The sequence below is a fragment of the Esox lucius genome, chromosome 5, assembly GCF_011004845.1.
Source record: "Esox lucius isolate fEsoLuc1 chromosome 5, fEsoLuc1.pri, whole genome shotgun sequence".
NCBI lineage: Eukaryota > Metazoa > Chordata > Actinopteri > Esociformes > Esocidae > Esox > Esox lucius.
This window is the reverse complement of record NC_047573.1, coordinates 20412342-20426616: the sequence shown is the minus strand read 5'-3', so window position 1 is coordinate 20426616 and position 14275 is coordinate 20412342. Positions and strand designations below refer to the sequence as shown.

Genomic DNA, 14275 nt, shown 5'->3' with positions numbered 1-14275 from the left:
AAGGTGAACGGTCAGTCACAGGAAACACTCTAACAAAATAAGGCATTTCATTGTCACTATGGAGTCGGTCTACAGTGGTTTTCCTCTCCTGGCTCCGGCTGAATTTCTCCTCTGTCCACTGTCTTCAGATGGGGACGGGCTGGGCATCAGTATCATTGGAATGGGGGCTGGGGCTGACATGGGCCTGGAGAAACTGGGCATCTTTGTCAAGACAGTCACAGATGGAGGAGCAGCGCACAGGGATGGCAGGTACGTCATCAAACGGTGGTCTCAAATTATGGGGCTTCTCTATCAGTCCTTCTCCGAGACTTGCCTGAAGGAGTCCTGTGTGACCAAACACGCCGGTGACATTAGCAAGCCTGTTGTGGTGTCAGACGAATGGGTTCAGTAATGTCCCACATAGTTGCTTTTCCAGAGAAACGTCTCAGACCTAGCAGGAACAGGTCTCGCTGAATAGATTTTCAAATGAGACAAACCGATGTGTGTTGAATAACAAAGGAAATGAAAAGTGAGCATTCTCTCACTGTGGCTCTGAGGTGTGGTTGTCCCCGTGCAGGATCCAGGTGAACGATCTGATCGTGGAGGTGGACGGGACCAGTCTGGTAGGGGTCACCCAGACCTTCGCTGCCTCCGTCCTCAGGAACACCACAGGCACCGTCAAGTGAGTGTTCTCTTTTTGGGGCGATGCTCTTCAAAGGCATGCTGGTCTCTTTACATGCTGGTCTCTTTACATGCTGGTCTCTTCACATGCTGGTCTCTTCACATGCTGGTCTCTTTACATGCTGGTCTCTTTACATGCTGGTCTCTTCACATGCTGGTCTCTTTACAGTGCAGCATAGAGAATATGGGTGGACAGTGTGATGACTCAGAGGCTTCTGGGTAACAATTCTTTTTAGCAGGTCTATTTTACTTCCTAATACTTACCGATTTCAATGTAACACTGAGTATAGTTGCCTTAACGGACGACTCTTGTAAACACTTGAATACAGACAGTTACATTGCTTGGACATTTTCTTCTTTGTTTGCCTCAGTTTTAGATACTAGAGCCCCCATAGTCAACAGGTGGACGGCAGACCATGGGCCAGATCCATACCCGATGTATAGTGAATACAGAACTTGGGCCCCAACAGAAATGTATACCAAACACCAACACATTTCTGGAGAAGACTTGGTCAGAATTTGACCCCTGGTTTCATATTAATACACACCCAATACATTATAGACCTTTATTTCATTTAGACCGTTGAATTATCCAAACTTCTCAACCATTTTTTTACTACCCCTGCTCAAGAGAGAATGAAAAAGATGACCACATCCTACTGCATGCTGACGGTGTACATCTGAGCACAAGGATTAGTCCATCATCCCAAGTCGAACAGGGCCACGAAGTGATGAAGAACAAACTGTTCCTTTCAGACATACAGGGAAAGCTCAACATCACCACCATCATAGACTGCCAGCTTAAGCTCCACGTTCTGCACTATAGAGCTGGAAAAACACTACCGTTGTCATGACAGCGGCATCAACACTGTTACTATTCGGAAATGCCAGAGCGGTTTATATGTTGTCGACTGAACGGGGTACCAGAGTCACTCCTAGCTGTTATCCCGTTCCCACATTCCCCATTGTTGGCCTATACAGGCTCATTCATTTATAATTCAGGAGCTAGTGGTCAGTGGCGCTATGGGACGAAATGTTTAGTGTCTATTTAATTGTAGGTGTTTTGCTCATTGTAGTGCTCATGCATAATAGAGGATGGTAGTAAGGGTTAAGGCATCCAGGCGGTTGGTCAGGCCTGTTCATTAAAATGTCAGGCAGGGAAATTGATGGATGAGGATGGAGACTGTGTTGGTTAGCATGTAGCTAGCTGATAGTTAGTGGAGGGAATTGTAAGATTATTGTGATAACTCACTATGGTTACTCTCATTCTGATTTGCACTAAATTGCTCAGATTCTTTCTCCATATCTGCAATGCAGTGAAAAACATCTCACAGAGTATAGAGTAAAAATAGTATACATTTTGCGAAAAAGAAAGTAAACCACCTGGAAAGCTTTCTGTTTCCCCCCTTTTTTTACACATTCGGAGACAAGGCCTTCCATAAGACATCAACAAATCATCTTAAGGTCAAAAGACCTGCTTAGATATACCAAAACTAAGAGTGGGCTACATTTATTTCTAGTCAATGTAGGAGACTGAGACAAGTAAATGAAATGCTATATGAAGCCCAAGGAGACCTTATCAGCTATGAAGCTCATGGAGATCTTATCAGCTATGAAGCTCAAGGAGACCTTATCAGCTATGAAGCTCATGGAGACCTTATCAGCTATGAAGCTCAAGGAGACCTTATCAACTATGAAGCTCATGGAGACCTTATTCTCTGCTTTGTGACATTTCATTTTTGTTAAGAAAATAAATATATAATATGTATATGTTTCTTAAATCAACTTACCTTTTGTCTTCCAATAGTATTAAAGTGAAGATTACATATCCATATTCCCAAATATGTCAAATAAAAAAGCGGTGTAATTGTATGCAGGTTTCTGATTGGTCGAGAGAAGCCAGGCGAGCAGAGTGAGGTGGCCCAGCTGATCCAGCAGACCCTGGAACAGGAGCGCTGGCAGAGAGAGATGCTGGAGCAGCGTTACAGTCAGTACATGGACGACCAAGAGGTATGTCTGCAGCCAGGCCACACCTGGACAATATACCACACTCCATTGTGCCTTACTGCACAGATATACCAAACATTTCAGCGGCATTCAGGTTTGGAAGCACCCAATTTATAATTGTACCTATATACCGTGTGGTTTTAATTCTGACTGCTAATTGGTTGAAAGATGTAATGCGTTGTGGCTAAGAACCGTCATGGTGTATTGGCAATGTACCAAACCCCATTGTGAATTATTGCTTAATTATAACATTGATGATTAACATCAGTTATAACATTGAAATAATAAAGATATACTTTTCTGTCTTTTTGTCATAGCTTCCTCTTTTTACATACAAATAGGAAGCACCTTATACATGGCATATCTCAGTGGACCCGCATCACATTCTCTTCTATTTTCTATTCTTTATCATTTCAATTCTTCTTTTTTTTTTTTTTGACTGAATTTTTACAATATGGAAAACCTTTCATACATCTCACTTCACATGCTTTGCAGCTACACTTAGCGGGGAGATTAAATCTTGTTTCAAAAATAGTTTTCAGTAAAAAAAAAAACCTCAGACATCACAGGAGTGAACTGTTCTGATGATGGCTGAAAGCAAATTCAAATGACTGAGGACGTCACTCAATACGTTTTCTGCCATAAATTCCACATAAATAATTTCCGCAATGTGTTGTCGTTCTTGTCGCAAAATCCACAGAGAAAATCAACCATCGGTGTCTTGTGCACATTGGCTGTTCTCTTGACAGTAATGCCTTAGCCATCAAGCACAAAGTAAAAGTAGATGATGATGCTCAGTAGACTTTGAAGACCTTGTTGCAAGCGAGATATTGATCAGATAAGGACCGTGAAAGCCTTAACTGAGTCCACAGAGTTTGGCTGAAAACACACTGTGCTACATCAGGCAATGCAGGGAGGGGGCTCTCCCTTTTAGTTTTGACTCGATTATCTGATGCTGATTGACAGAACTTAGTGGATGGTAAATACATAAAATGGGTGCTGTTGAATGAGTCTTAATGAGTGTGCTATCAATTAATTCATGAAATGACAAAAAAATATGATATTATTTTATTAATGTCCTGAATTGATCAAAGGGACATTTTAAATGAATAAACGATCTGGCCAGCAGTTGAATAGCTCAGGCCTGAGTGTAGGCAGTAGGCCACTCAGTCCCGAAAGCACAGTAGGTTGGATTGGATATGACATTCTGTTCCCCTGGGACCCCTCTTTTTAAAACGGAAACAGTTTTCTGATGAGTTGGCATCTTCTGCTCAGAGTTATTTGGGAATATATCTTGAACATACAGCACCCAAAAATGATTCCTGGGTTACTTATCAACCATAACAACAAGGACGTGTAGCCTTTTGCCTTTATCCAATTAAAATCCTGTATGTAGGCACAACATTCTTGGCTTCTTGGTCTTGATGATACAAGGTTTTGTCTTAATCTGGTGTTTTCTCAATATGGGCATACTCCTCTTTACTCGTGTTCCACCATCTAGTGGTCAATGAGCGTAACAACAGTCTTACATTTACTGTTACTGGCTCCAGTTACTGTCACTAAGAATGCTGTGAAAAAGATGGATTGATGAATGAAAGCACATAGAACTTATTGAAAGAAGCTGAGACTTCTCAAGATCTCTCAAGATCTTTTGACCAGTGTGATAAACTTCCCAGTTCTTCATCATGTCATCATCTTCACATCTGTTTCCTCCAGGGTGGTGAATATGGTACTGATGAGGAGGAGGATGATGATGAGGAGGGCAGCCCCACGTACCCCTCTGCCATCGAAGTGTTTGATCTAGCTGAGAATGAGGACATGTCTCCCCTGGAGACGGACCCTGAGAAGTTGGCCCATAAATACCGGGAGGTATTTAATCCTGATTGAGGCATTAATGACAGTGACCGGAGGGCAGTGCAAATTGGCTTAGCGCCATGCCCGGTATCATGTCCGACAGGCCTACCTTCTCAAATGACAAATGACAAATTATACCCTATATAGTCTATATATAGACGGATTTTGTAACCACTTTACTCTCCTCAGCTTCAAATAAAGCATGCTGTTACACAAGCGGAAATCCAACAGCTGAAAAGAAAAGTAAGTAAAAATATGCTTATTACATGTCCTAATGTTTTATTGTACAATATGGCCAGTTGATATGCTGTGGTCTTAAAGGGATAGTTCACCTAAAAATCATATTTATCAAAAAATTCACCAAGTTAGTCCAGAATGGACATAGTGATATTTTCCAAACAATATTCAGCTCAGTCCCCAGGTATAATTAGCATTCTTAGCATTGTCCGAATTTGTGAATGGAAACTGTTGGTTCCACTTCATAAAAGCTGCATTGCAAGCGGAAAACGACTCCAAAACACTTCAAACTACATTTAGTAATCTGTCGCGGTTGCACCGGTGGAATTTGGTCAATCCAAACCAGCACTAGCGAACCATTTCCTACAGCCACTCACACAGCCTGTGTGCTTTCGTGATGACGTCATCGGGGTGGGAGTTAACTTTAACCTCCAAAATCTACGCTGGGTGAGTTTCTCTAGCTGGCCCATTATCGTGAATAACGTCGGTGGACTTCAGTTTTATTTCTGTCGTTGTGAAAAATGCCGCAATCGTGTTTTCTTTCCAAAGAAAGGGATACAAGAGACCTGGGAGAGGAGGCTTGGTGTTTCACTTGTTGACATATCTTAATCCAGACATGTAACACTTCATTCTACCATTGACATATGATTTAGTTAGATATACAGGTATATTGACTCTTGTAAAAGTGTCTACCATTGTCCAATTCGCTTTTTTCATTTGAATAGAAAAGTTTAGCTTTGAGCCTAAAGCCTCCAAGTCAACATTTGTGCACCATGAACAATGGACCAGAAGGTAGGTTTACATTTAAGGGGTTTAGCAAATTAGCTCTGTTCAGATACACTTTATTGAATGCATAGAAATGAGACACTTTTTGCATGTTTCTCATCATACTATAGATGATGCAAAAGCATCATGTTTAGTCTGATGTACAACAGGCCCAAACAGTGCATTTTGGATGTACAATCACATTATGAAACATTATGAAACAAAATACATTAATCAGATAAATGTCCAGCAACGTATAATCAACCTAGATTACTGCTTCAATCAAAACAGAAAGATAGCACTATTGTTTTAAAGAGATTTTGGGTATGGGGGGGGGGGGGGGGGGGGTGTTTCTGGATGATCAACCACACATCTTTAAACGAGTTCAGCTTCAGGGACTGGGTCATTCATAGTCTCCAGCATTGGAATCAATTGTTCCCATTCGTTGCAACAAAAGCCTTCCGGTTGGCATTAGATTGCACGATCTACAGCTACACCACCATCCTCCGGACATTCTGGGCAAGGGTTGGGGATTAATCGGTTCACCGTCGTCAGCTGCTGTTCTAGCTTCTAGCTCGGTCAATTCCTCCTCTGTGTATTTTGGTTCGAACAAGTAAGGTTCTATCCCCCCGGAAGAAATCTTCCTTGACGTATTCATGTATTTTCCTTTGTTTCTCAAGCAAGTAAACTTTGACTGTCCTTTGGTGTACATCAATGACGAAATAGGTAACTTGCTTCCTAACAAGCAAATCCCAACATTTGTTTACTGTGATGTATACACCTCCACTTCCCGAAAGAACGCACGGCTTGATGCAATTGTCAACTAACTGACCGGTAAAACCTGTTTATTTAAAATGAAATATATATCGCGAAACCTACAACTTTTTCAGAGGAATACAACATCATCATGTTCTTTGAGTTAAACAACACCACTAGTCTTAGTTTGAAGTCGTTTTTCACTTGCAATACAGCTTTGCTGTAGTGTGACCAAGAGTTCATGAATTTGGACACTTCTAAGAACGCTAATTACAGCCGGGGACATAACTGAATAATGGATGGTATGTCCATTCTGGACTAACTTTTGGTAAGAACATTTTTAGATAAATATGATTTTTAGACAAACTATCTCTAATGGTTTTCTTCCCAGTCTGCATGTTTGTCCTTGTGCACATCTCTGAGTGTTGTTCTCCATGCTCCCAGCTCAACCACGCAGAGCAGGACAAACAGCGCTGGCGAATGGACAAGGCCCAGCTGGAGCAAACCCTGCAGGAAAACAAGGAGCGTATGGAGAAGCTGGAAGGCTACTGGATGGAGGCCCAGAGTCTGTGTCAGGCGGTGGATGAGCACCTGAAGGAGACACAGGCCCAGTACCAGGCTCTGGAGCGCAAGTACAGCAAGGCTAAGCGCCTCATCAAGGAGTACCAGCAAAAGTAAATCAGGGGCATACATAACCACTTACTTACATAGATACACATACAAAGAATTTAGGGTGTGGTAATGTTGTACCTTTATGTTAATTGAAGTAAATAATAGATAATTCAAACAGACTGCACACACAGAAAAGTACCACTTGTTCTGTCTTTTTCTCCACAGCCTTTTTCAAAGCCAAGGGGTGGAAGATGGTTGCATTTCCAAAGTCTGCTATTTTACAAATGCAAATCAGATAAGATCCAACATATCCTACAACCTACAGTTAAGCACAAAGGTATTCATACCCATGCCAAATTTGGAGCCATAGTGAATTTTTAAACCTATAGGTTTCTTCTTGCTGGAAATGACATAAACAAGTGACAAAACACAGTGTTGTGCTGTTCTCAATTTATAGGTTATTAAAATGCTCTCTCATGGTGGAAATTACAAGACCATTTTAAATGGTATGGAAACTTGCATTTTCTCAAAAGATTTGCAACAATTTCAAGGGGTATAAATAATGTTGGACATGGCATTTTTAGTAAAAAAATAAATACTGAAATAGTTATGTTATTCATTTGTATCTCCAGCACAATGTCTTACCGTGTTTTGTCACTTGTTTACATCATATCCAGCCAGAAGAAACCTATTGGTCAAATACAAATTCACTGTGGCTCAAAATTTAGCATGCGTATGAATACTTTTGGGCTTAACTGTATATCCTAAAACACATTAATTATAATGTTTCTCTGTGATGTGTTCTTTCTAGGGAGATTGAGTATCTGAAGAAGGAGACACAACGCTGTGTACAGGACGGAGCAGAGGCCTCGCTAAGGGAGGAGTCGGGACAGCTCCAAGATCAGGTACTAACGCAGTATGTGATGGTTTTGTGATTCCTGCTGAAGCCACTGGTGCTAACAATGGATGCAAACATGACTATAAATTGCTTTAGATAACTGTTAAATAGCATTTACTACAGTAGTATATTGGTGAAACCATTAGTGAAGCAGAACTTTGAAAGCAGTTGCAGACGTGAATGTATAGGAAATGTGATTGAAATGAATAGAAACAAACTCCATTTCAGTGAAGTTTGTAGTACTGGTTTACTGTAATACACAAACATAACAATGACCTTCTGTGTTTCGCTCTCAGGTAGCAGATCTGGAATGCAGGGTTGAAGAGCTAAAATCGGAACCTTTATAATAGCCTAAGAATCTCTGAAACTTCCATGAGGGGAGAACGAGGACAGTGTTATTGTAATTGCAGTGGGCCCAGGGTATTTCTTGTCTCAAACTTTAGCTTGGTTTGCGGTCGCATACATGTACCCACAGCGTTTGTATTGCTGCATATAATCTCTTTATCTAACAAGCCCTTTTATTCCTATGTTGTTGTTTTTTTGTTAAGATTCCCCTTCTGGGAGTATATAACCAATGGGTACTGGTTTGCCAGTTTAATCTACATTTAAAAAAGATTGTCAAGAACTTTTGTTGCTGTTAACTTTTTCCAATATTCAGTATTTGAACCTTTGATTACAAAGTGTTAGGGAGAATTACAGAAGACACCTAGCTTTTCATCACAAATGTCAAAAACAATTTCCTTTTTCTTTCTCTGCCCTGTTTCGTGATGTTTTATTTTCTGGGATTTAAACTGTACAGCAGTAATACTGTATGTGGTTTATCAAACAAAGTTTGATTTGTATATATTTTTATTAATATATGTATAACATTTAACATATGAACTAATGAAGTCGAGAGGCAGTGCATATGATAACTTATGTGACTGGTATAAATTGTAAAAGGTCAACACTGGAGAAGCTACATCGATTTCATGGTTTTTCTGGGCGCTTCACTGGAATGAACGGTGGAAGGACAGGGAGGCCATCTCCAACTGCTGCCTACCCTTCAGCTACAGTATGTGTTTAATCGATAGACTCACCGGTAGTGGTTATTGATGAGATTCTGTAACAGCATACCAACATGCCAGTTTGCTTAACAGCAGGGTCTACATTTGGGGGACACTACATTTCCATTTTCTAACCAAATGAACAGCACGATGGACCTCACCATGGACTTTGTGATGAAACCTCACTAGCAGCTTTCGGACACTCCCTAGTCTTTGAACAGTAGCACATGGATTTACTGCCAGATAGTATTCACCTGATTCTGAGGGATTCATGTAAAAAGCCTGTCAACTCTCATACCAATTTTAGTTATGCTTTATGTTTAGATTATGGTAAATGCCGTGTGAGGTATTGGAATAAAGCTGGTAAGAAAAGCAAGTAACTTAGTGATGAAAGAAAAGTGTTTCAGTGACAAGACCTGGGTGATATCACGGAGTGTTAAATAGGTTATCAAATTAAGAACTCTCCCATGGGCATGTTTTAAATATTTTCATAAGGTTTTAGGCTTGTACAGAGCACATGCTTTGCATTACATGTTTTGTGGAATAAATGGTGATCTGTGATACTGAAGTCAGTAATTTTATTTTATGAAAACAGCTTCCTTTTTCTTAAGATCAGTCTCAAATTTGCTTCAGGGACAATCAAGTTTGAACCAAAATTGAATTTAAATTGCATATTGTTGATTCCAAGTAACAACGTTTTGCTTGTGTCAAACAAAAGTATCAACCAAAAGATGACTTAAGTGCTGAACAAAACAACAACAGGCAGCTGTGTTTCCATCCAAATTACGAGTGCATTTTTTCATGGTGCCTGGTAAGGTGATAACTTCGTGAAAATCTTTTCCCGCATTGCTCACACTTGAACCGGCGCTCTCCGTTATGCAACAGCAGGTGAGCTTTCAGACTCTGAGGACGGCTAAAGCTTTTCCCACATTCGGGACAGGTGCAGGGTTTCACTCCCGTGTGTTTCCTTTCGTGTCGCTTCAGATCCCCGGACTGACGGAAACTCTCGCCACACTCGGTGCACAGGAAAGGCCTCTCCCCTGTGTGTACCCTCACGTGCACGTTTAGCTGTCCAGAGTGGGTGAAACCCTTCTGGCAGAAAGTACAGCGGTACGGCTTCTCTCCCGTGTGTATCCTCTGATGCTGCTTAAGGCTGTAAAGACAAGAGAAACCTTTCCCGCACTCGTCGCATAAGTTCAGTTTGGCCTCCACGGAGCGGAAACACCGGTGAGCTTTGAAGCTTTGAGCGTACTTGTAGCTCTTCCCGCACTGAAAGCAGAGGTGGACCTCGCCCGCTCCGACTGACCCTGACAGGGCCTGGCTCGAACCCATAAGACAGACATACTCGTTAGGGTGGTGTCTCTTAATGTGCTTCTGGAGGTACCTCTCCTCTGTGAAGGAGAACTGGCAGTAGGAGCAGGGATAGGCTTCGGAACTCAGCTGGACGTCCTTACACACTTCTGCCTCCAGGTGGCGCTGTAGGCCACCAGCCTGGCTGAAGAACCGCCCACAGTGGGTGCAGCAATGGGACTGGTGTTGCTTCGGGTGCTTGTTGAGCGTGTGCTTCTTCAGGGTAGTGTGGCGTTTGAAGGTCGCTCCACACGTAGAGCACGTGTATGGGGTTGCCACGCCGGCCGGAACGCACTGGTGTGCTTTGAGGGACTCTGCGTTGCTGTAGCTTCTCAGACACTCTGTGCAGCTGTACCGTGCCTCCGCTTCTACATCTTCCTCCTCTACGTCCGCTGTGTCTGTAGAGCTTGAATGAATCTTCTCCTTGTTACTGGCGTGTCTTTGTTTCAGTGAGTTTGCCTTCATTTTGGCCATGGACATCCTGGAGGATTTCACCCGGAGGTTCTTCAGTCTTTGAGAGGGAGATCTCCCTGCCTGGGTACCTGAAGGCAGGTCATTGGAGGATGCCGGACTCTCCCCTCCAAGCTGTACCGAAGCTTTTTCCTGTTTCTTCTTCTTTCCATGAACTCGAGTCTGGTGCCTGGCCAGATCGTACCCCTGAGCGAAACACTTCCTACACTGGAGACAGCAGTATGGCCTGACGTTGGAGTGTACGGCTCGCATGTGCCTCTGGACATGGCCCTTATGCTTGAACATCTTTCCACACTGAGAGCAGCTGTAGGCCTCTTCGCCGGTTTGCGCCAGCTCATTTGTCTGTGTTGGTGGAGCCCCTAAAGAGGGTTCAGGGGGTTCATCCGTCTCGGTCTCTGTAGGTAGAGCAACTAAGGAGGGTTCAGGAAGTTCAGGATTGGCATTAATTTCCCCTCTGACCTCTACAGATGCTTGTATTTGAATAACCTTCGTCCTTCTTTGGCTATGCCTCCTCATGTGCTGAGAAAGGCTGCTTTTCATAGAGGAAGAAAATGGGCAGTGAGGACAAGGGAACAAGACAGAGGTTGTTATACGTGGACTGTCAGAGGCAGGGGGGTTGAGCTCCTGGTCCTCTGCATGCTTCTTTCTGTGAACTCGTATCTGGTGCCTGGCTAGACAAGACAGTTGAGCAAAGCACCGCCTGCAGTGGATGCAGCAGTACGGCTTCACCTTGGAGTGGACAGTTTGCAGGTGCCTCTGGACATGGCCTTTCTGCTTAAAGCTCTTCGGACATTGAGGGCACTTGTAGGCCAAACCGCTTTCCAAAGCTGCTTCAGGGTCTGGCTTCTTTGTAGCACTGCAATGGTGATTGTCAGGCTCACACAAAAACAGGTCCACAGGGTGGGACTGCTTGGTATGTCTTTGGAGATAAGACTCTGTGGTAAAAGAAAGCTGGCACTGACGGCAGAGGAAAACCTGGGATGACAAGCCTGTCCTCAACTCTGAAAAACAGAAAATAAAAGCATTTCGAAAATATTTGAATTGTTGAAATGTAAAATTGCCTCGTAATCTCAATACATAGTGATTACCAGACACTTTGCCAAAGTGAGTTGATTAGAGACGGGGAGCATTAGATACCTGAAGGAGTGCAGTTTCTGAGCCAGATTTGGTCAGAGGGGTCCTTAAACCTGTCAATGTATTCAGCTCCAGGCCAAAACAAGAGCTCTTCACCCGGGAGGACTGAGCGACAGCAGTGGAAGAAAACCACCCCCCTGTACTGGAGTGCTACAAGATTAGCCTCCTTTTTATTACGAGCACAGTTAACATACCTAAGAGACAGACGGAGGGAGACACAGGGTGATAGAATCATTTCACTAAGCACTGACTGAAAGACAGGGAGAGACAGGCAGAAGCGATGCAATGTGTATATTATACAACACCTCAACCAGTTGGAATGAGTGTCTCTTGCAGCATCGATATACTCAGATTCACCCTTACTGTTCCAGACCTGAGAAGAGACAAACGATTCTGTTGTAACAAAATGTCAAGCACAATATAATCATAATGTAGCCATAGAAACATTGTAGAGACAATGACCAAGAATGGACCTAGAATGACCAAACACAGTATGTTTGACCCCAGGGACAGCCAGGTTGTAATAAGTTCTGTTAATTTTATTTCCACATATTGCCATGTCTTCTCCTTGTCCTGTTGCAAAAGTGAAAGTATAGACTAGCAGGAAATGATCTCTGCTGTCAAGACGGGAGCCGCAAACAACATATTTTTCATTATCTTGTCAGCAAGAGGGATTGAAACTAGTGACCTTTCAGTTACTGTCCCATCTGTTGACCACTAGGACCCCTGTCAAAAGTTAATGCACTATATAAGCATTTGGGGTACTATATGGGCACAATTACATTCCATTTGGGACACAGAGGTACTCACCTCCCAGGAATAGTCACTTTTAAGGGCTCTGTCTCTTGTAGTCACCTCCCCTTCATATGGGCCGAAGTGCATTCCTGGCAGTAAAGTTGGCCCCAGGTTCAAGACTCCCAGACCTGCCCCGGTAATACTGGACCTGCCCACCACCAGCCCATGAGGTAGAGTGAGCAGTGCCCTCTGCGGTATACCCATTGGAGTGGGAGAGTCCAGCATGAAGGCCAGGCTACCTTGGTTGTCGCTCTGGTCTTTGTTAGAGGCATCACACTCCTCACAATCTAGAATCAGAAAGAAATTGAACTAGATAAGATGGTATGATATTTGTATAACACACTAGATCTAAGCAACTACATTTTAATTGTGCTAACTGTGTACAGACAGATGTGTCAAGTTAAAAAATAAATGGATGCAAAGACCATTTGTGGTTTTGGAATTTGAAATCTCACTCACGGATGATCATGTTATGTGATGGGTAATCCTCCTCTACCACAGTGTTCGCCATATTTTCGACAGTGCTGTCAGGAAAAACTGTCACAACAGGATAGCGTGGGGAAAACATTCCTACAAAATCTAAAACTATGACTGAATTTGGTTACTGTAGCCTACAACCACTCACCTGCAGATGGGTTGGTGGTAGTCTCTGCCCACTCCACAATAATCAACTCTTCAGACATGAGAGCAGACTGTAGTCCGTTATGGTAGTTGCAAAAAAAGATACAAATCAGTAATGTAATACAATAAGCAAAATATACGTTTTTTTTACTCGTTCACTGGCTTTCATGATAAGCTATTACAGTACCCAGTCCAGATATTTAAAAAAATGTACTAATTATTTTAACAGTAATGTACATAAAACCACAATTGTTAGATAGTACTAGTACACCAAGCTAACTAGCAACAGAAAAAAACTAGACAGATATTATAGCTTGCTATATTATTATATGTATAATTATTAGGAACTACCCAATAACATACATAGGCAGTGCCAAACTTGGATAACCTGATCCTCACGAAACTTCTACATACTACTCGTAGCTAATAATATTCGTAATTGTTTTTGCTTCGTAGTATTACAAATAGAGTAAATCGTTTGTGGGTTGCTAGCCAGCTAGCTAGAAATTTTCGATGATGTTATAGCAAGAATGCTAGTTTCTCATTCTCAACGAATTGTGCAAAACAGCGACATTACCGTCCAGTGTTGGTTAACCGATTATTATGTTAACATGCGTTTTGTTAAGTCCGAAAAACTGTTCAATATTAAATTTTCAATGTCAGACGTTTGCTAAAATTGAGACTTTTCTGTTAAAGTTAGCTAGCTTGTTTAAAATTGACGCTGGTATTACTCAGCGCACATCATTGCTTAATCTAGGTTACTAAATTATTTTTGATAAGCAAGTTAAGCAAACCAGATACTCTTTCTAAAATCCCCGTGGAAGCCTAAACCGCAGAGACCGAGTATAAACTGTGCCGAGTATCGAAGTTGCCTGATTTGATTGAAAGTAGACAGAGCAAGCACATCGTAAATCCAGAAGACCCTAACACAACCCGCCTAAATTATATTTTTGCTACAAACCATACCTATAATTATGATTGTATGAACCCGCCCACGTTCATTTTCTCAAGGCAAGTACACAGTCATGAAAAATAAACCACTGTACAGGAAACCGTCCCGTCTGGCAAC

General features: G+C 42.2%; 2 protein-coding genes across 10 annotated transcripts in view; one reads left to right on the top strand and one right to left on the bottom strand.

The window, feature by feature from the left end:
* The window catches only part of LOC105021171 (neurabin-2), a 27010-nt gene extending 17614 nt beyond the window's left edge, over nucleotides 1–9396 (top strand). Inside the window, exons 4-11 of one of the 2 annotated variants that reach the window (XM_010888656.5) lie at nucleotides 129–249; nucleotides 557–661; nucleotides 2538–2670; nucleotides 4384–4536; nucleotides 4711–4764; nucleotides 6724–6953; nucleotides 7703–7796; nucleotides 8086–9396. In XM_010888656.5, the coding sequence (XP_010886958.2) occupies nucleotides 129–249; nucleotides 557–661; nucleotides 2538–2670; nucleotides 4384–4536; nucleotides 4711–4764; nucleotides 6724–6953; nucleotides 7703–7796; nucleotides 8086–8136 (941 nt within the window). In that variant the 3' untranslated portion in view covers nucleotides 8137–9396. Of the gene's footprint in view, nucleotides 1–128; nucleotides 250–556; nucleotides 662–2537; nucleotides 2671–4383; nucleotides 4537–4710; nucleotides 4765–6723; nucleotides 6954–7116; nucleotides 7160–7702; nucleotides 7797–8085 lie in introns of those variants that run through there. The other variant, XM_020046490.3, reaches the window with a different exon arrangement.
* LOC105021172 (zinc finger protein 665) lies at nucleotides 9396–14275 on the bottom strand. Of its 8 annotated transcripts, none has more exons than XM_010888658.3 (7): nucleotides 14173–14275; nucleotides 13211–13277; nucleotides 13045–13122; nucleotides 12601–12872; nucleotides 12096–12163; nucleotides 11794–11984; nucleotides 9396–11657 (listed from the first exon to the last, which is right to left on the bottom strand). In XM_010888658.3, the coding sequence occupies exons 2-7, from the start codon at nucleotides 13266–13268 to the stop codon at nucleotides 9619–9621; spliced, it is 2706 nt and encodes a 901-aa protein (XP_010886960.2). In that variant the 5' UTR covers nucleotides 13269–13277; nucleotides 14173–14275; the 3' UTR covers nucleotides 9396–9618. The 8 variants fall into 8 exon arrangements, with proteins under 8 accessions (XP_010886960.2, XP_010886963.2, XP_010886959.2 ...); XM_010888661.3 differs by having other exon boundaries at nucleotides 13045–13109; XM_010888657.4 differs by lacking the exon at nucleotides 14173–14275 and adding an exon at nucleotides 13570–14142.

Bases quoted from the DNA above. Each gene is read 5' to 3' on its own strand.
- LOC105021172 (XM_010888658.3), bottom strand. From the start codon at position 13,268: ATGTCTGAAGAGTTGATTATTGTGGAGTGGGCAGAGACTACCACCAAC. The intron at 12,164-12,600 runs GTGAGTACCTCT...GTCTCTTCTCAG, and splicing joins AAAGTGACTATTCCTGGGAG to GTCTGGAACAGTAAGGGTGA. The intron at 11,985-12,095 runs GTGTTGTATAAT...TCTGTCTCTTAG, and splicing joins ACTCATTCCAACTGGTTGAG to GTATGTTAACTGTGCTCGTA.